Source organism: Hippocampus bargibanti, linkage group LG01 (assembly GCF_051943395.1).
Source record: "Hippocampus bargibanti isolate YZ-2025 linkage group LG01, ASM5194339v1, whole genome shotgun sequence".
Classification (NCBI taxonomy): domain Eukaryota; kingdom Metazoa; phylum Chordata; class Actinopteri; order Syngnathiformes; family Syngnathidae; genus Hippocampus; species Hippocampus bargibanti.
The window spans coordinates 25135786-25157539 of record NC_142734.1 but is presented as its reverse complement, the minus strand read 5'-3'; the positions used below and the strand labels follow the sequence as shown (position 1 = coordinate 25157539).

Genomic DNA, 21754 nt, shown 5'->3' with positions numbered 1-21754 from the left:
CTGTGAAAAAATTGTAGGACTATCTGTAAACCCTTGTGGTAATCTTGTATATGTATATTTTTTCCCATTAAATGTAAATCCGAACCAATGACGTGAATTTTTGTGTAACGGAATGGAGAAAAAGGCATTGCTCAAATCAATCACTGTAAACCATTTTTTGTCAGGTTTTAAACTGTTCAATAATGTGTGCGGGTCTGGCACACACGGAGCACGTGATTGTATGGATTTATTTACCTGTCGTAAATCATGCACCATTCTCCAAACTCCAGATTCCACTTTTTTAACAGGAAATATCGGTGTATTACATTCACAAGTTGGGTCTTCAATCAAAATACCAGCTTTCACCATATCCCGTATTACAGGGGTGATGCCAATAATAGCGTCCTGTTTTAATGGATATTGTTTAAGTCTTGGTCGATAAGTCGTTTTAGGCAATACTTCAACTGGTTTCGCTGTTTTAAGTAAGCCCACATCAGTTTTTCCCGATGACCAAAGGGTGGCAGGGACGTCTGGAAAGTCCTCCGCCCCTAAAGTGGCCATCAGTCATAATTCTAGTGAATCGACCTTTACTGGGTCCCCCATAGCGTCAACTACGAAGGACTCCAGAAAATTCACTTTTTTGGGTTTATACCCTTCTTCTGTTGGTATTAACGCTATTTGCAATTTTTGTAACAGGTCTCTCCCCAACAAATTTATAGGACACTCTCCACTCAAGACCATAGTGACCTTGTATGGAGTTAGTCCCTCATCTAAAATTTTTATTGGTTTGGAAATCGGTAACAATGTCACTTTCCCATCTGCAGATACCACAGAAATTTGTTGTCGACTCGGAGTGACACCTGGAATGGTGTCTCTTAACACTGATCTGCATGCACCACTATCGCAAAGAAATTTGACATCCTTTTTCCCGATTTTTCGCCAATAATAAGGTTTTTCGTTTTCCGGTAAGGTTAAGGCAAACACATTAGTCAAATCCAAGATTTCAACTGGTTTTATTGATTCCCATTTCTCACTGTTGTGATTGTTGTCATCAGTGTTGAAATGGGGTTCCTCGCGTCAATCTGAATGTTTTGTTTTATGTCCTTCACCATATTGCGTATTATATGGTGGAGGTCTGTAAGATTTCCTTTGTTTCCCTTTCGGTATAGGTTTCTTTTTGCAGTGGCGAGCAATATGCCCTACACTGCCACAACTGTAGCATCGATCATTGTGCGGCATCCGTCTCTTCATCCGATCCTGGTATAACACTTTCTCCATTATGTTACCCATGGTAGATGCCATCACATGTTCCATCGGCGAATCTGCACCATTTCCCCACTTTTTCTCACCACTTCTTGGGCGTGTATTGCCCATTCCATGAGATCAACCAACCTTCCAGTCCGGTGTTGGACATAATGTTTGCGAATGAAATCTCCAATTTCCGGCGTCAAATTCTGCAAAAATGTTTGCTTGAATTGGTTGACATATATGGAATTCTCATCAGCAGATTCAGGAATACAGCAGTGGTTTCGAAAAACATTTTCCAAGCGTCCCCGAAAAATGTTAATATCTTCCCCACGTAACTGTCTACAATTCTGAATTAAGCCAAAGTTTGGTGTTTTCTTCCATAATGTTCGGACGTTTTCACAAACCAATCTTCGTTGGGTTGACGCTTCCTCGTACGTCATATTCGTTCCCATCGATGTTTTCCCAGTAAAGTCACCTTTCACCCGATTCCAATGGTGTCCCAAGCATCTCCTGAGAACCTTAAGTGTTTCTTGTCCATTCAACTGATAAGAAGCACATAATTCCTCAAAATTCTCAGTCCAACTTTCTGCATTTTCAACAACATCACCTAGTCCTTTACACGCCTCTGCAACATCACTGTCGCCCCATGGCCGATAAACCAAGATAGTTTGATCATGTATGCTTGAAGAATTAGGATTTGCTACCTGAATGAGTGGCAAAACGTCACAGTCGCTTCCATTATTCATTTCAATTCCATTCAACTCTTCAAACGGATACAATTGTCCAGAACAATTTGCTTTGCTCCTCTTACGCGAAGAGACACAATCAGCAGCAATCTGATTTTTAATATCAGGTTGCAATCCTCGTATTCTTCCAGTAGGGGTCATAAGCGCTCCATTCTGCTGGTCTGCCCAACAGACATTTGGAGTCATCACCTGGGGGGCCCACCCAGGGGGGCCCACCCGCCCCACAGGGGTTGAACAAATGGCGTCCTCCCCCTTCTTCAGCCCTGCGGAGGAGGGGTAGAAGGAGTGGTAGGAGGGGGGTTGTCGTGGCGCCTGCTCGGGGCAGCCGCCCGCCTCTCCCCCTCGCCTCCCGTGGGGGAGCCCTGGGGATTGAAACAATGGCTGCTTTCCATTTTCCACCAACTTTTCATTGGGACGTGCAACAGACGAAGCCACAGTTTCATCGTCAGAGCCCACTTTGGAAGACATTGCAACTATCGCTTTCTCCTCTTTTTTCATCCGTTTGGCTTCCATTTCTCTCTCTCTGATTTTTGCTTGCGCAATCCAAGCTTCGCAGGCAATTATCTCTGCACGTATCTTTCCAAGAGATTTTTTCATCGCGGATGCTTCCTGAAGTTTCAATAGAAACATGACTTCCGTCAAAGGCTGGAGTTGCAAAGAACCAGAGAACGTACTACAGTCCATCCACTTCTTGCAATAAAGTTCGCTACCTGGGAACTTTTTGGACATAAACTCTACGTCCCTATGAATTGGGGTCTTTTTAGAAAAAATAGCACCCATTTTCACGATTGCAACAACAAATTCCTTCTTTAGCTATCACAAGAAAGGAAGCACACCTCGCGATGTTGATTCAAACCCAAGAACAAAGGGCGTGATTCGCGCCAATCCTCAGCCAGGATGCGCGTTCACGCACACACACAAGGAATGCTCTTACGCACACACGCACACACACACACACCAACGGCTCAAATGACTTCGCCCCCACCCTTTTTTTCTCTCCGAGACAAAGAACTTTCTCTGTGCCACGATGCTAGCATAGACAAATCAAGTTAAGAATGTATTTTTGATCTTATTTCTTTCCTCTCGACTCAGTACTATAGCAGCTGCCCTAAAACACTTCCGCTCTTCAGAATAAAAGCGGTCCACCACACAAACTGAATTCCAGCTATCACCACCTTGTGAACAATATTCTTTCGCTGGAAAACTTCCGATTCACAATTCGGCGTGTGGATACTTCGTGCACATTAATATGCACTCCTCCACCGGCATACGTATTCTCATTTGGCCACCTTGCCTAACGAAAATCGCTCCACACCGGTCCGTACGTGAGTCAAGTGGAAGAGACCGTCTCTGGCCAAGAAGAGGTCTCACAATGCATTCAAACAATGGCTGCTAGCTAGCGCGCTACTTACTTAGTGAACTTTTGAATGCTGCCGTGTAGTCCTTCAGCCAGAACGCGAGGAGCCACAACGCCACCAGAAAGTTGTGATTCTTTCCGTCTCTCGCGTGGAGGATTGCGCGAGCAGGCTTCAGTGAAGAACGAAAAAAAATCTTCGTTTCTTCCGTAGGTCGAAGCCAATCAAAGAGCAGGTTTGACGCGCATCTCAATGCGGGCCTCCCGTCAAAAAATCATAAAACGGGTCAACCACCAGGAGCTTCTTTAGTTCCCGTCTCGCCTTGACTGGTCACCCAGTGTGGTCCTCACGCAAAGATTGATTGACTTGGCACGGGTTTCTTGGCACCAATTAATGTCCGGTTAAAACTTCGTTTTCTTTCCTGGTTCGCGCATTGTCTGGAGTTCACTTGATAAAAATATCAGCAAGTACAATAGATGGTGAACAAAAAACTACTTTATTCTAATGAGACAGAGAAAGCACTTCTCGTCTCGGTGGGACGAAGACATGAGCACAAGAGCACAAAGAACAAAGAGAAAGAGCTCCCGCTCTGACAAGTTTTTAAACATACAGAGTGGCGATCTGTTGTCCAATCAGTTGCGAACAAGTCGACCTTTCCCGTCCAATCGGTTACGAGCAACTCAGTGTTGGGCGGGTCTCAGATTGAAGTTGGAGCCGCTGCCTTTTCCTTCCACGGCTATTGTACTAATAAGACTGATAGTTTTATTTAACTAAATTAGACTGAAATTAAACGTGCACAATTCATAATATATACTAAACTAAACATGAAAAAACATATGTTTACTTAATCTAAACATGAAATAACGTAATATGTTTACTAATGTGCATAAACACTCTATCACAGGATGTCCCCTGCCGACTGCCCAAAGACAGCTGCCATAGGTGCCAAGACAGCCCATGGCAGACAGAGATGTTTTTATGTTCCAATGTTCATGTGGATGTTAAAATGAGTGGCCTCACCCCAACTCACACCATTTCCCCTTAACCCTAACGCCAACTCACACCCATAACCCCTAATACTTAACCCTAATCCTTAACCTTAACCCCAACCCCTATCATTTAACCCTAATCCTTAATCCTTAACCCTAACCTCAACTCATAACTCTAATCCTAAATCCTAATCCTTAACCCGAACCCCAACTCACACCCATAACCCCTATCCCTTAACCTTAAACCTAAACCTTAACCCTAACCCCAACTCATACTCCTAACCCTAAACTCTAATCCTATACCAAACCCATAACCCTAACCCCTAAACCCAACCCACACCCTTTACCTTTAACCCTAACCCCTAATCCTAACCCCTAACATGAACTCACACCCCTTACCCTAACCCTAACCCCAGTTTACACCCCTAACCCCTAATCCTTAAAGTACAACCGACGTCACTTTTTTGTTTTTTAACTGACATCAGAAAAACGTTTCATAGTATCTAAAATACCCAAAACATGCAGTATGATATTTTTATTCAAATGCAAAACACCAATAAAAATGATTTAAAGTGTCCAAAATCTGCAAAAAATTGAGCTGCGAATTGGGCATTTTCAGAAAGTCCCGCCCCCAGTTTTGGCGTGACGTCACGCCAAGACGTCTTGCATTGCTGGAGAATCAAAACAATGGCTTCAGATTCGGAGAATATGCTTTCTTGTTACACATCCAGTTATGAATATGATTCAAATAGTTCTGAGGAGGAAAGCATACATGTTTGCAATCAATTCAAGAATTTAGTTCGTGCCATTTTTACCTAACCTTAACCCAAACCTCAACTCACACCCTTTACCCTAACCCCGAACACCATTCAAGTCCAACTGCTATGGCGAAAACAAAAAATGAATGGATCTTCCATCTCATCTATTTTTGCACATATTGACGGAAGTGCACCGAGCCAGGGGTAGTAGGTTTAGGGTTAAGGATTAGGATTAAAGGTTAGGGGTTAGGGGTGTGAGTTGAGGTTAGGGTTAAGGTTAAGGGTTAGGGTTAATGATTAGGAGTGTGAGTTGGTTTTAGGAGTTAGGGTTAGGGGTGTGAGTTAGGGTTAAGGGTTAGGGTTAAGGATTAAGGGTTAGGATTAGGGGTTAGGGTTAGGGGTGTGAGATTTGGGTTAGGGTTAAGGATTAAAGGACAACTGACCTCACTTTTTTGTTTCCTAACTGAAATTAGAAAACCGTTTTATAGCATCTAAAATAAATGCGTCGCAGCATTATATTTTTAGTCAAATGCAAAACACCAATAAAAATGACTCATGTCCAAAAACTACTTCAAATTGAACCCGGATGTGGCCAGTTTCAGAAGGTCCCGCCCCCTTGCCATTTTGGATCCGATGCGTGTTTTGATTGAGATTTGGACTTGTTGTTTGTGCTCTCCATCCAGCCGCCTCCCTCGCTGGCTCTGCCGAGCTTCAAGGGCTGTGTGGAATTGGATACGCTCAATGAGGAAGTGCTCAGCTTGTACAACTTTGAGCAAATTTTCCATCTGAACACCACACAAGAGAAACCTTGCGGCCGGTGAGGCACAGCGTCCGTCCGTTCGTCCGACCACCCGTGCAGACCGAGTGTTGATGGGCGCTTGTCGGCGGTGCCGTCAAAAGGTCCAAGCCGTCGCTGACGCAGGCCTGGGTGAACGACGCCGCTTATTTCGACGGCACCGGCTTCGCCGAGATCTCCTTCAGCGATGAGTCGGCGCGCATGCAGCGGTTCGAGCAGGAAGTCAAGTTGATCTCCCATCAGGGGATTTTGTTGCTGCTTCAAAATCAAGTAGGCATTCGTCACGGTGGCTTTTGGTGGCGTGACGGCGCGCTGAAGGTCTGCGTTTGATCCATCAGGACCAGTTCCTGTGTTTGGCCGTAGTCCGAGGCCACTTGAAGGCTTTCTTCCAATTCAGCGGTGAGATGGAGGAGTTCCAGCCCAAGGATCCCACTTCCCCGCTCCTCAGGGTCAGCGACGCCAGCCCCAAAGTGGTACGTATGTACTTGTTCATACTCGTTCACTGAATGGTTCCAAGCGCCAATATTGATGAATGGGTTCCCCCTTATTGCTAGCTAGCTATTTGCTATCCATTAGCTATCTAGCTAGCTATCTATTAATTATCTATTAGTTAGCTAGCTAACTTTCTATTTGAGTTATTCCGGCTTCAGTAAATGCTGGCTCGTATTGCTATCTATCTATCTAGCTAGTTATTTGCCATCTATTAGCTATCTAGCTAGCTCTGAATTAATTGTCTATTAGTTAGCTAGCTAACTATTTGAGTTATTCCGGCTTGAGTGAATGCTGGCTTGTATTGCTATCTAGCTATCTAGCTAGTTATTTGCTATCTATTAGCTATCTAGCTAGCTAGGTATTAGTTATCTATTAGCTAGCTTACTTTTTATTTTAGTTATTACTGGTTGAGTGAACGCTGGCTCATGTTGCTATCTAGCTAGCTATTTGCTATCTTGATAGCTAGCTATTAGTTATCTATTATCTAGCTAGCTAAGTTTCTATTTGAGTTATTCCGGGTTGAGTGACTGTTGGCTCATGTTACTATTAGTGATATAGCTAGCATTAGTTATCTGTTAGCTAGCTAGCTAACGCTCTATTTGAGTTATTCCGGTTTGAGTGAACGCTGACTCATGTTGCTATCTAGCTAGCTAGCTATTTGCTATCTATTAACTATCTAGCTAGCTGGGTATTAGTTATCTATTAGCTAGCTAGCTAATAGCTAACTTTCTATTTGAGTTATTCTGGGTTGAGTGAACACTGGCGCGTGTGGCTGGCGCGTGTGGCTGGCGCGTGTGGAAAAACTGACCCTGTGACTGTAAAGTGACCTTGAGAGTTTTGAAAGGCGCTTAAAAATCAAATGTATTATTATTATTATTATTATTATTATTATTATTATTATTATTATTATTATTATTATTGTTGTTATTGTTGACTTGTTCAGCTGGAGATCATCATCCTGCGATCTCCTCCGTACCGAGTGGTGGTGAGGAGCAACCGCATCCAACTCTTCACGCACCTTTTCTCCGAGAGCATCCCGGCTTTTGGACGCACCTACTTTCTGGGAGGAGTCCCCCAACACCACATGCCACACAGGTTCCAAACACACCCGCACTCTCACACACCCGCACACGTGCCAGTGGTGGGACCACAAACTTTTTGCCTTACGAACATTAAATTCGCCAGAATATAATCTTGGCTGACAAACTAGTTTTTGGCGGACGAAACAAACCATACGGTCGAACAGCGCCACAGTGGCTGGCGGACTAGTTTTCCTCACCCCCTTCCTTTGAGTGCAGACGTGGTTTGTTTTCGAGTATAATACTTTTGCTATTAATTGAGCAAAAAAGACCCCACCACAGGCTAGTGTTAAACCGAAGAGGACACAAAAGAAAATGACGGTCGAGCAGAAGAAGGAGATCATCGAAAAACACCAACAACGTGTGGTGTTTTTCGACGTACAGTACAGATTATTTCTTTAATGACAATACAATAGCACATTTACAATACATACAATAAGTTATATTTTGTGTAGTTTTAACACAATTGATGAGGAACTGGGGTCAAATGATTGCCGAAAAAACACTGCAACTTCCCTCGGATATCGTCAAGAGACAACCTGGAAGTTCGGCATCCATTGATGATTTCAAGGCTAGGTTCGAGAACTTTAAGTGTCAAACATGGATTCATAGTGTCATTCGACTTTATTATAAAGTACATTTTATTTATTTAATTACAATACCGTAGCACATTTATTATACATAAAATAGGGTATATTTTGTGTAGTTTCAAGGCTTATTTTGTAGAAAATTACTTTTATGGGGACCTGGGAACGGATTATTCTCATTTTTATGGTTTCCTATGGGAAATTAATGTTTCGAAGACGCACTTTTCACCTTGCACACACTTTCTAGTAAGCAAGTAAGTCTGTAAGCCGATTTATCACTGTCGTTAGAAAGAATCAATTATAATCACACTGGGAACAGATTATTCTCATTTTGATGGTTTCCTATGGGAAATTAATGCTTGGAAGACACACTTTTTGCCTTACACACACTTTCTGGGAACCAATTAAGTTCGTGAGCTGAAGTATCACTGTATGTATTGATTCCATGCAAGTGGGCTGCACCTCACAGCTGAAGCAAATCTAGAAGACCAGCTTGGTTTCATTTGAAATTGCCGACCTCCTTTTTAGTTAGCAGACAGCAAGAGGCGGCTTACGGTGGAATAACATCTCACCGTCGCAGTAGCACACAGACAGACGGACAAATATGAGTCGCCGTGGTGTTTTTCATACGCCACAAGCTTGAAAGTTATGTCTGTGTGTACGTTTTGTTTTGTGTGTGTGTGCGCGATGCAGGTTGCGGGCCTTGTTTCCGGAGCAGGGTTCTCTGAAGGGATGTTTCCGAAACGTCAAGGCCCAAAATTCCCACATTGACCTGAAGAGGATGAAAAGCTCTGGAGTCAGTTTCGGATGCGACAGCGACTTGCTGGTAGGAAGGCATTGATTGATTGCTTGGTTTCCTTTTGCGCGTCCACTCGTGAATGTGAAGGCGGGGTGGAGTCTCTTAGAGCTGGCAAATGACAACCAGGATTGGACACCTGTTACGTTGACAAACAGCCGTTACAGTCTTGGAACTCGTTCTGGAAAAGTTTTAATAATAATAATAATAATAATAATAATAATAATAATGTTATTTTAAGCGCCTTTCAAAGCTCTCAAGGACACTTTGCAGTCACAGACAAGCGTAGGTACTATAATAAATAAAATACAATCAAAAAATAGAATACAATAAATGAATTACAATTATAAATAGAAACAAGAGAAAGAGCTACACAGAAAATGCCAATTTAAATAGGTGGGTTTTGAGATGGGATATAAAGGTGGGAAGAGAGTCTGTTGGGGTAATTCGCTATACAAACATCTCTAAACATCGCTTCCTAATCTTTGTTTACGTTTGGACTTCCTGATACGTCATATCCTGCCTTCCTTTACATGATGTCGCATTTACATTACGGCACATCCTATCGCATCACACACCGTGCGCCATATAAATGCTCTCCCATTCTAGTTCGTCTCTCTCTCTCCTCTCCATGCCTCCTTGGCCGACACCGCGATGTCTCCGCTCTCTTCAAGATTAAACCAACTTTCTGCCATGAACGCCCGTAGAAGCAATGAACCAGGGACGAATGATCAAAATAAACCCATTAGAATCGATGTTACCAATGTTGGCAGGAAGTGAGTTCCAGAGTTTGGGGGCAGAGCAGCTGAAAGCTCTGTCCTCCATTGTGCTGAGATGGGCAAGGGGGAGGGAACGAGAGAGAATAGAAATTTGAAAAAGGTCAGATGGGTGTGGGGGGCAAGGTTATGGATAGATTTGAATGTATAAAGAAGAATTTTAAAGTTTATTCTATATTTGACCATGAGCCAATGGAGCTCTTGGAGGACGGGGGTGATGTGGTGAAAGGATGAGGTTCTGGTGATGATCCGGGCTGAAGAATTCTGCACCAGTTGAAGTTTGTGGAGAAGTTTCTGAGTGATACCAAGGAGAAGTGAACTAACACGGAGGAGAGTTTTCCGCCGATCGACGGATTTCTGACTTTTTCAGACCAAAATGACCAGATAAAACTAAATATGTACTGTATTCTGGCTTTTTCGCTGTACATTTCCTGTTTGGGCTTGTGTTGGGCATTGGATGATACTGACGCCAGTTGGTGGAATGCTCCATTTAGATTGGATGATCTTGATTTAGGTGCCGTTGATGTCGAAACAGGTAGGCGCACCCTTTTGAATAAGCGGACGAGTGAAAAAAAAACTGGTGTTATATTGGAGGAACACAAGGAGACAACTTGTGGCAGTGAGGCATATGCCATATCAGGTTGAATAGACCGAATGATTCACCTTTGTGGAAAGAACAGCTTCTCATTTGATAGATTCTAATTTGCAATGAAGCAATACCATCGATGAAACAGTCAAATGTCAATGGCACTATGTCAAGCCCCATGCTAACGTTACCATCAATATACTACTGTGAGAGGCAGCATAAAGCAAGCCGTTTTCGTACCCGCTGTCCTGAAGAAGGAAGTGATGGAAGCGGGGTGGCGTGACCCCGCCCCCAGCTGTCAATCCGAACGTGACAATATCGAACAAGTAGGATGTTCATTTGCCGGAGCAGCATTGCACAAAATAACTGTTTCTTAGCAAACGCGTACGACAATTTTCTCCAGCTTGACAGCAATCGGGGGGAGGGAGGGGTGTCCGCCGATGCGGAGCGCGAAGAGGTCACCTGTCTCTTTCAGACAGGTGACCTCTTCTGGCTTCTTCGTTAGCAGGGAAAGCGATTTTTAGACAGCTCGCATGCGTGGGAAGCCGTGCGTATTTGGGTCAGCAGAAAGCGTGTGCGCCGACACAGTAATAAAGATTGATAATACGAAATATAAAACGCTTAAAATGACACTGTCAACATTTAGGTATATAATAGTATGCAATAGAAAACGTTGCTTAAAAACAACAGATTGACATCGTATACTATCCTGTTGTATATGAGATTTTGTTATTTGTTATCATCACGTGACCCTCGAGTCAGCCATTATGAATGCTTTTCGATTTACGACCGTTTGACTTGCGACCGTTTTGTCGTAACTCTGATGTTTCCTGTATAGTCCGAGGTTATCCTTCAGACCTTCTGTGGTAGTGACATGCTCGGAGCAATTTATCAAGAAGGCACCTGGGTGTCATAATAATAATAATACATTTGATTTATTAGCACCTTTCAAAACTCTCAAGGTCACTTTACAGTCACAGGATCAGTTTTTCTGTGGGTGAACTGCGGCACTCATACGCGCCAGCGTTCACTCAACCCGGAAGCAACTCAAATAGATAGAAAGCTAGATAGATAATACATAGCTAATAGATAGTTAGCCAGCAAGCTAGATACTACTACTGATCGTTCGTCCCTGATTCATTGCTTCTACGGGCGTTGATGGCAGAGGATGGTTAAATCATCAGGAAGCCAGGTGTTGAACAGAAGGTTGGTTTAATCTTGAAGAGAGCGGAGACATCGCGGTGTCGGCTAAGGAGGAAGCATGGAGAGAGAGCGATAGATGGAATGGGAGAGCTTATATGGCGCAGAATGTGCGACGCAATAGGATGTGACGTAATGGTGTGCGACATCATGTAATGGAAGGCAGGATATGACGTATCATGAGGTCCAAAACGTAAACAAAGATTAGAAAGCAATGTTTAAAGATGTTCGTATAGCGAATTACCCCAACATGTCCCCCCTGACGAACATATCTAACATCGGTGGAGGTGAACAGAAAGAAGAAAGAAAAAGAAAAGAAAATCACAAAATAGAACAATCACAATGGAAACAATCTCAAATTAAAATCATGTCATTCGCTACAACAGTCAAATCTTCATGGCATCCTGGATGGTGATCACCAGGATGACGAGGAGGAACGAAATTGTTTGTAGCATTTGTCGCAAGCAGGCCCCAGGGTGTGGTACGGATGAGCAGGTGTCTGGGAAAGGGTGTGTGATCTGTCGACGCGGCTCCAGTGACGTGCATCGGAAATCTTCTTGACGAACGGTGTTCTCGCGAATCCAGACGAAGCTTGTGGCTTAGCGACTAGCAGCTCCGCAACCGGTCCATCCCACGTTGGCGTGGCCCACGTCATCTTCTTCAGACCGCAGCTCCGTTCTGTGGAGAACAAAAGAAGACTTGTGCCAGGTCACATGTCGAAAAGATGGTTTCATTCTACACATCACACTTTCTTGGCGTTTCTTTCCCTATCAAAGTCTGTCTCATCGTTTAGGCTCTGCAATGCATTCTCTCACAGAAATGGCAGTAAGTTATTGTTAGATGTTAGTTGGTTAGTACATGTTAGTGGTTAGTGAGTCTGCCTTTCTGGAGGGCACAACTTTCTTGGGGAATGACATTGCAGCCAACATCGCTCACCACCAAAAGTGAAGATTTTGGTAATGATGATCTGAGCTATCGTCACTACCCCCTGTTGAGACATGAAAAGTCTCAATTTGCCAACTGGGAACGTGTTTGCGTGGAAAACACGATCCACCTTTGACATTGCACAGATTATCAATTTGCATAAAACCATTTGTCAATCACTGTTCCAAAATTTTGGAGGCCAAATTACGGCATGTCTCTCAACACCCGCATGGGAACCAATTCATGTGGCCTCTACCATGAAAATTTTGTATGTTGAGCACAGCTTCTCCTGGTGTTACTCCTCTGCTGGCACCCAAGCAAATCATATCTGCAATTTTTTGTGGGGTAGACATTTGCATGTCTCCACATTGTTTGGGTGGAGGACAGCCACAAGTTGACATGGTCAGCAACATTATGGCAATCTGCGTAAATGGTCATCATACTCGCCTTTTGTCATTCAGTTGGAGGGCACCAGTTGACAGTCAGTTTTGCTTCTGCATAGGACATCCATCCGCGCAACCGAGCTTCATCTCCGGTCACCCTGGCACGGATGCACCAGGAGTTCTTCCCTTCTGAAGAATCTCCTTCTCCCAATTCTGAAAGAAGCTGGTTAGCATGGAAACCCTATACAGTATAATAACTGATTCCGCCTGAATCTCTGACTGACACCGGCACCCACTCAATTTATCAGTCAATTTCACTCTTAACGGAGAGAAATTCCCTTAATGTGCACTGCAGTCGATGACTTTAATGTGCACTGCATTCAATTCATAATAATGGTAATTCATAATCAAATTAATCTCAACAGGTTACCCTGCCTTTTTAGTCATAACAATAAACTACTTTTGAACTGACAAATGTCACCGATGCGCAGATTAACCGTAGTTAGAATTATTTTGGCCGAAAGAATTCCACAATACACTCAATCAAAACATAGCTGCATGCTAGCGGTGCCACTCACCCGTGAATCAATCCTGAGCGACGGACACCAAGAAGGGAGGGGCGGTGCCACTCACCCGTGAATCAATCCTGAGCGACGGACACCAAGAAGGGAGGGGCGGCCCACTCGAAGGAAAAAGAGAAACACAGGGCCCACTCCTTCCCCCTCTTCCGAAGCCATCAGCTAGGACCCGGAGTCTTTCGTTGATGGCATAGGATAGTTCAATCATCAGGAAGTTGAACAGAAAGTTGGTATAATCTTGAAGAGAGCGGAGACATCGCGGTGTCGGCTAAGGAGGAAGCATGGAGAGAGAGCGATAGATGGAATGGGAGAGCTTATATGGTGCACAGTGCGTGACGCAACAGGTGACGCAATGGTGTGCGACATCATGTAAAGGAAGGCAGGATATGACGTATCAGGAAGTCCAAAACGTAAACAAAGATTAGAAAGCTATGTTTAAAGATGTTCGTATAGCGAATTACCCCAACAACTAATAATAATAATACATGTCATAAGCGCCTTTCAAAACTCTCAAGTGGCAATTCATAGTCACAGGACAAGTTAGATAGCTAGCTAGAAAGATAGCTAGCAGAAGAAGATCATCCAAATCAAATTCCTGAGCCACTTCATACGGCTCCTGTCGACGCAGAGGAGCAGCGTCTTGAGAATCACAATGGCGCTGCTCTATGTGGAGCCAAATAAACGATCCCACCCTTATTCTTTCAGTCACAAGCTGCGGTTGGTCACCATCAGTGAGGGAAGTCAATGAGATCCACCACTAAATCTAGAAGAGGCGTTGCATTTCGGCCAAGCCTCTTCTCGAACTCAACCGGTCAATATGGAGTTGGCTTCACTGATGATGCTGGTCATGACCCGCCTCCAACTCCATCCTCTCCGCACTCATGAATCAGACTGATGTATAGTGATACCTCAGCTTACCAACTTAATTGGTTTCCAGAAAGTCTGTGTAAGCTCTCAGTCGTATGGGAGTGGTCCATCGATGAGAAGGTTTCTTCAGCCGTCATCTGTACTTTTTGAAGGTGTCGGACTTTCCAGAAAGTGTGTGTAAGACGAAAAGTGTGTCTTCCAAACATTAATTTCCCATGGCAAACCATTAAAAATGAGAATAATCCGTTCCCAGGTCCCTATAAAACATCATTTTCGACTAAATGAGCCTTAAAATGACAAATAATATATGCCTTGTTTTATGTATAATAAATGTGCTATTGTATTTTCAGAAAAACCTTTATTCGTCCCACAATGGGGAAATTTGCAGTCCACAGCAGCAATTGAAAAGGGATGGGGTTGGGGTGAATGGATAGAAAACAAGATATTCTAAGCATAACAAAATAAAAATGTCAACTGTATACTGTGCAAATGTAAATGTGCAAAACCGTTCCATAAAAAAACTGTACATAATTGTAATGAAAGAAATAAACTGTACTGTATAATCAAGTCATTTTATTGACCTTTGTGATGGTTGTTGATGTCGTCGCCTCTTGATGATATCCGAGTAAAGTTGCCGTGCTTTCTCTGCGATAATACCCTCACTCACACGGTCACGTGCTAGCCCCTTTTCGTTAATCCTTATCAACAAGAAGTTTTTCAACCTCTTCTATTGCCTGAGACCGTTGCTTAGACAGCACAGGAACACCCTTAGCCACACGTAGCAATGGTCGATTTAGCATACTGGTACTGGGACGCTAAATCACACAAACGCACATCTCAGTGTTTTTCGATGATCTGTCATTGTGGCGCTCGTGTGTCCCCCGAAAACCAGTTGGTATTCCAAGATTAAATTCTGGCGAATTTAATGTTCGTAAGGTGAAAAGTTGGTGAGCTAAAGTGTTCTTAAACTGAGGTATCACTGTACTATCACTGTACTTGAACTTCTCCACTTGAGGCAGGATCTTCTCCCCAACCTGGGGACCATACCATGTTGTCCAATTTGGAGGTGCAGATTTTGATTGGCACCGCTTCACTCTGCTCACTGCTCCAGGAAGAGTTAGCTTGATGAAGCCAAAAGTTGCATCATATCATCTGCAAAAAGCTCAGATGCCATATCCAAACCTGGTGATGCTCCGGCTGCACCTAGAAATTTTGCTTACCGGCAGAATGAGTGACAAAGCGCAGCCTTGGCGGAATGCGACTCTCACAGGAAGCAAATCCCACTTGGGAGCGCCACCCTCAAGGAAGATGCCGAGGGTATCGAGCTGCTCCAAAGTTCTCCGGCCAGGTTGAAAAGCGACCTGCTCGTTGCGACTAGACCTGACCAAGGCGACCAAGTGGTCTGATGAAAGAAGAACGAATCTACAGCGATACCTTGGCTTACGAACTTAATTGGTTCCCAGACAGAGTGTGTAAGGCGAAAAGTGTGTATCCCAAAAATTTATTTCCCATAGGAAACCATTAAAATGAGAATAATCCCCATGAAACAATTTTCTACTTCCTAATTTTCTAAGCCTTATAACTTCACAAAATATACCTTCTTTTATGTGCTATATAATATATGTGCTATGGTATTATAGTTAAATAAATAAACTGTACTATATAACAGTGTCTGAAACTCATGACAAAAAGTTAGTGGACACCCGGGCAGACAACTCTGAAAAGTTACCGGCCATAAAGTTGCCTGCCCGATTTTTGCAATTTAAAACACAAAAACGTCTAATCGCCCAAAAAAATAAAAACATTGTTGCGAAGTTTAAAGGTTTTTTTTTTTAATTAAGGAAGTACCAACCACAAATGCTCCCTTGCCTAATTTATGGTAAATATACCTTGCTGAAGATTTTGCTCCAGTTGTCGTTTGTCATCATGGTGTACAATGTAACATTTGTGTTGTGCTGTCTGCTCAAAGCTACGTGGACTCCACTTTCTCAGCGGCTTTCAAAACTCTGAAGTACACTTTTCAGTCAGGGTGTAGTCCGAAGCAGGCTTCTGATTGGCTGCCGGTGCCAAGTATGCAAATTGACAAACGAACGTTCGTTTGGAGTCCACATGGCTCGTAGCAGTTTGTGGCTTTTGGTTTATTGAATAAAACAAACGTTTGATTTGAAAAAATATCGTTTTTTTTCTTGAGGAAGTTGTCGGCCATCTGGGCCGAGACGTTATGAAAGTTGTACGCCCCGGGCCACCGGGCAGACACTATTTCAAACACTGTGTATAATACAGTCGTTTTATTTACCTTTGTGATGGTCGTTGATGGCTTGATGGAATGGAGTGGCCGGTTTCATCAGCATTAAACACTTGATGAGGAACATAGCCTTCTTCTTTCACCATCTTGAGGAATGATCCCTTGTAGGTGCCTTCTCTGCAATAATTTTACCTTGTTCCTCATCAATTGTGTTCTATTTAGCTGGGTTGATAGCTTTTTAAATCAAATGTACAGATGGCTTGTGTGGGTTATTTGTGGAGCCTCATTGATAGGATATTTTAACCTTGCAGTCTACACTCTGCCTTTGAACTATCAAAGTTAAAGGAGTCCAAATTTCACTGATTTGTATCCATTTTCTCACTCTCTCTGTCGTCTGCCTGTTTCTTTAATGTTTACACCACCTCCCCTCACTGCTGCGTTCTTGACCAATCACATGGCTTTAACCGAAGACTGGGGGTGGGGGATAGAGGACAAGGCTGCCATTTTCTTGTTAGAACAGCCTTGTTCGCGAACGACAAACAGCCTTGTTCGCGAACGACACATCACTCATTGTGGCGCTCCGTTTGTATCCCGAAAAATAGTTCGTATGCCAAGGTGAAATTTTCATAAATTTAACGTTCGTAAACCGAAAAGTTCGTAAGCCAAGGGATTCGTAAACTGAGGTATCACTGTACTGTGTGTTGTGTGCAGGTGGCCCGCGAGGCTCACTTCTCGGGCCAGAGCTACTTGGAATTGGCCCTGAGCAACGTTCCCGGCCTGACTAGCAACTTCTATACCAGCTTCAGCTTTAGGACTGAGCACAAGGACGGACTCATGTTCTTCCACCATGACAAGGTGACGGCACACACTTCCTGTTTGTCGCCGAATCATTCAACGGGTTTGCCAAACTGATGTGCACGTACGCCCACGGCCGTTTGATTGGGCAGGAGGACATTTGCCAGGTCTTCCTGAACGAAGGTCACGTGGTGGTGAGAGCAGGCAGCGCAGAGATGAAGACGCAGAAGACGTACAACGACAACAACAGCCATTACGTGGCCATCTACAACAACATAAACGGGTATAGAACCGTCTGACACACATACAGTTGACCTTGACCGATGTGCGCCCATGTCCACCCTTCTTGTCCTTCTCAGAATGCGTCTTTATATGAATGATGTGCTGGAGAAGTCCAAGGAGGGCCTCTGGTTGGACACCAGGGACCGCGCTTGGATGGCGCGCCACCAGGGTCGCACCTTCTTCGGAGGCATGCCCGATTACGGCCCACGCAACCTCACCGGGTGCATCAGTAATGTCTTCATCAGGAGGTGAGAGGGACGCTTTGGCCGAGCATGTCCAAGAACGCTCTCGGAGGGACCCACTACAGCATTGGAACCAGGATCACGTCTTATTTTCCATTGGGCTTTTCCCTTCAGGGCCAATCAGTGTCCATCTCATCTGTTCCTTCATTCTTCCTTCCTCCATCTCAACCTGTTTTCTCACACCAACTACCTTCATGTCCTCTTTGACAACATAAACCTGCTCTTTGGTCTTCCTCTCCTTCAAATACTTGTCATCCCAATCCAGGTCCTTGCTTGATCGAGGAAAAGGTTTCATCAGTCTTCATCTGGACTTCTTTGAAGGTGTCGGATCTTTTGCGTTGAGGTCCGTGCTCAAAGATTGGTTGAGGCAGCAGGGGTCCGGCATGGCCACCTCGGTCCATTAGGGATATAGGGCCAGAGTGACCAAGCTCTTCGCATGAGGAGCCAAACGTCCAGATGACAGATGAAGAAACCTTTTCCTTGATGGACCGCGCCTGTATGACTTCTTCTTCTTTTCCTTTGGGTTTTTGCCTTCAGCGAATCAGTGCCCTCCATACAAGCCGGTTTTGTGCATCCTCTTCTCTCACACCAGCTACCTTCATGTCCTCTTTGACAACATCCACAAACCTGTTCTTAGGTCTTCCTCTCGGTCTCTTGCCTGGCAGTTCAAGGCTCATCATCCTTCTCCCGATATGGTCACTCTCTGTACTCTGGACATGTCCAAACCACCTCAGTCTGGCCTCTGACTGTCTCTCCACAGACTCTAATATGAGTTGTCCCTCTGATCAACTCATTCCTGATCCTATTCAACCTGGTCTTTCCTGGTCACTGATCTTATCCAACCTGGTCACTCCTGGTCACTGATCATATCCAAACCAATCACTCCTGGTCACTAATCCTATCCAACCTGGTCACTGATCCTATCCAACCTAGTCACTCCTGGTCACCGATCCTATCCAACCTGGTGACTCCTGGTCACTGATCCTATCAGAATCAGAATCATCTTTATTGCCAAGTATGTAGAACACACAAGGAATTTGTTTCCGGTAGAACACGCTGCACTAGTATCGTTGTCAAAAAAAACTAAGCTAAGTGGCACTATACAGTTCCATTTCCAACCTGGTCACTGATCCTATCAACCTGATCACTCCTGGTCACTGGTCCTATCCAATCTGGTCACTCCTGGTCACTGATCCTATCCAACCTGGTCACTCCCAAAGACAACCTCAACATCTTCGTCTGTGCTATCTCCAGCTGTGCTTCCTGTCTTTTCTTCAGTGGCACTGTCACCAGTCCAAACATCATGGCTGCTCTCACCACAGTTTTACAGACTTTTCCTTTCATTCTAGCTGAAACCCTTCTATCACACATCACACCTGACCTTTATCTCCGGCCGTTCCAGCCTGCCTGGACATTTTCCAATCTCTCCATTGCTCTGGGCAGTTGACCCCAAGTACTTCCAATCCTCCACCTTCTTTATCTATTCTCCCTGTACGACTCTGCAGACGTATTTGCTTTATCGTATCATGATGGCTCACGGCGAGGCAAAGATAGTTGAGGAAGAGCCCGAATCCCAAAAGCTGTTTCATTTGTTTGTCATCAGGCAGACAAGTCCTCAAATGGTGGTCAATCTGCTGAAGGTCCGAGAAAACGTCAACGTTCCTCTCAACTGTCCCGCCGCCACAAAGCCACAAGAGATTGTGTCCGCGCCACAAAAACACAATAGCAAGTCCAAGGTAGACACGCCGCCATGGCAGGTCTTGCTCCCAAATGTCTCCACATTTTTTTCCGTCTTCCTACTTGTACTGAAAAGAGAGATTAAAGTCTTCCGGATTTTCCCGGAATGTTTCCATTTTCATGAAATGTCCTCTGGAAAATTGCAGACAGGGTGTCTAAAATTCATTCATTCATGATATGAAGCGCTTCATCCATTTTCTTGTCCAAATTTCATTAGCGAACAAGAATGCTGGACGTGGTTGAACTCATACATTTCATTTCTAAGCGCCTTTCAAATCTCTCAAGGTCACTTTACAATCACAGGATAAATCTTTCTGTGGGTGAGCAGCGGCAGCCACACGTGCCAGCATTCACTCAACCCGGAAGTAACTCAAATAGATAGAAAGCTTTCTAGCTAGGCAAACGTTAGCCAACAGATACCTAGCTAGATAGCCAGCCAGCTAGATAGTGAAGAGCTAGCTACCAAATGATAATAATAATACTAATAATAATACATTTGATTTCTAAGCGTCTTTCAAAACTCTCAAGGGCACTTTAAAGTCACAGGATACGTTTATCAGAAAAACTTTATCCTGTGACTGTAAAGTGACTTTGAGAGTTTTGAAAGGCACTTAGAAATTAAATGGATTATTATTATTACATTCAATTCAATGAAGTTCTATTCTTGTACAGTACAGTACACCTGCTATCTATTGGTTATCTATTAGATAGCTAGCTTTCTAGCTATTTCAATTACGTTTGGATCGAGTGAACATTGGCGCATGTGGCTGTCGCGGCTCACCCACGGAAAAACGTATCCTGTGACTGTAAAGTGACCTTGAGAGTTTTGAAAGGTGCTTAGAAATGAAATGTATTATTATTATTATTATTATTATTATTATTATTATTATTATTATTATTATTATTATTATTATTATTATTATTATTATTATTATTAAATTCAATTCAATGAAGTTCTATTGTTGTACAGTACAGTACACCTGCTATGTTACTTCTGAGTTGAGTGAACGCTGGCGCGTGTGGCCGCCGCTGCTCACCCGCAGAAAAAATATCTTGTGACTTTGGTGTTCTTGAGAATTTTGATAGGCGCTTGTAAATGAAATGTATTATTATTATTATTATTATTATTATTATTATTATTATTATTATTGATTATCTATTAGCTAGCTATTAGCTTTCCATCTATTTGAATTACGTACGGGTCAAGTGAACGCTGGCGCGTGTGGCTGCCGCTGCTCACCCACGGAAAAACCTTATCCTGTGACTGTAAAGTGACCTTGAGAGTTTTGAAAGGTGCTTAGAAATTAAATGGATTATTATTATTATTATATTATATTATTATAAAAGGGAATGGTTGTTTGTCTCGGAGTGCCCTGCCATTGGATGGCAACCCATTAAGGGTGTCCCCCCCGCCCCCTGCTACCTGATGAGAATGAAGCCGTCTTGAAAAATGGATGGATGGAGATATCTCCTTTTTTCACCTTCATCTGTGTCATAAGAAGATCAATGTCAAACAAGAGTCTCGTTTGGGAAGCATTGCCGCTCGCCACCCACAGCCCCCACCGTACGTGTCCCATTTTTCAGGGCAAAAACAAGAAAGCGTCAAGGCCGCGTAGTCGCAACATCAGGGGGTCGTGCCAGGATGTGCTGCAGGGGCAGGAATTGGGAGCACTGCAATTTAGCAGCTCACCGCTAAGCTACCAACGCTTCGACGTCATGACTGCTTCCCTCAGCCACAAGTGAGTGTTAAAACGCTGCTACCTTTCTTCTATGCATGGATGGATTGGCATTTGGGATTTGTTGCTCATTTTGATATTCAATATTCATTATTCATTTCTTCTATGTAGTAAGATGCGTACGGGTGTCTATGGATACCAGTGGCGTTCCGTGCATTTCACACCTAGGCCTTCAGTGAAGTCCTGCTTAGTCCGACTTGAACAAATATCCCTCGTAATACCATAATTTATGACACAACGGCTGGAGATATCATTTACAAAGGCACACGCACGCAGTACTGGGCGTGGCATCACCTTAATCGTCTACAACACAGGCTATTTTCCGGAGCAATTACACATCAATAAATCTGCATCAGCAATTAGAACTTGTCACTATACGTGATACTGCAAACACTTAAAAATAAAAGGAAATTTACAATCATTTGTCCACAAAGTGTTATGAAGTCCACCAAGAATATGCAATCTTTAACAAGATTTTACGCTAAATTACAAAATGTCAGTTTAATATAAGAAAAACAACAAGACGTTCACAAAACAAACTATTTGTTGAAAATAAAAGTAAACAAATCTTTTTCATT

General features: G+C 43.6%; 1 protein-coding gene across 1 annotated transcript in view; it reads left to right on the top strand.

Annotated features, from left to right (window-relative positions):
* Positions 1-21754, top strand: part of lama5 (laminin, alpha 5) — a 223022-nt gene that overhangs the window by 193327 nt on the left and 7941 nt on the right. Inside the window, exons 64-73 of the mRNA XM_089015936.1 lie at positions 5759-5892; positions 5976-6141; positions 6210-6344; positions 7307-7458; positions 8723-8855; positions 17096-17239; positions 17332-17462; positions 17539-17709; positions 19307-19439; positions 21025-21179. Of these exons, the coding sequence (XP_088872062.1) occupies positions 5759-5892; positions 5976-6141; positions 6210-6344; positions 7307-7458; positions 8723-8855; positions 17096-17239; positions 17332-17462; positions 17539-17709; positions 19307-19439; positions 21025-21179 (1454 nt within the window). The remainder of the gene's footprint in view (positions 1-5758; positions 5893-5975; positions 6142-6209; positions 6345-7306; positions 7459-8722; positions 8856-17095; positions 17240-17331; positions 17463-17538; positions 17710-19306; positions 19440-21024; positions 21180-21754) is intronic.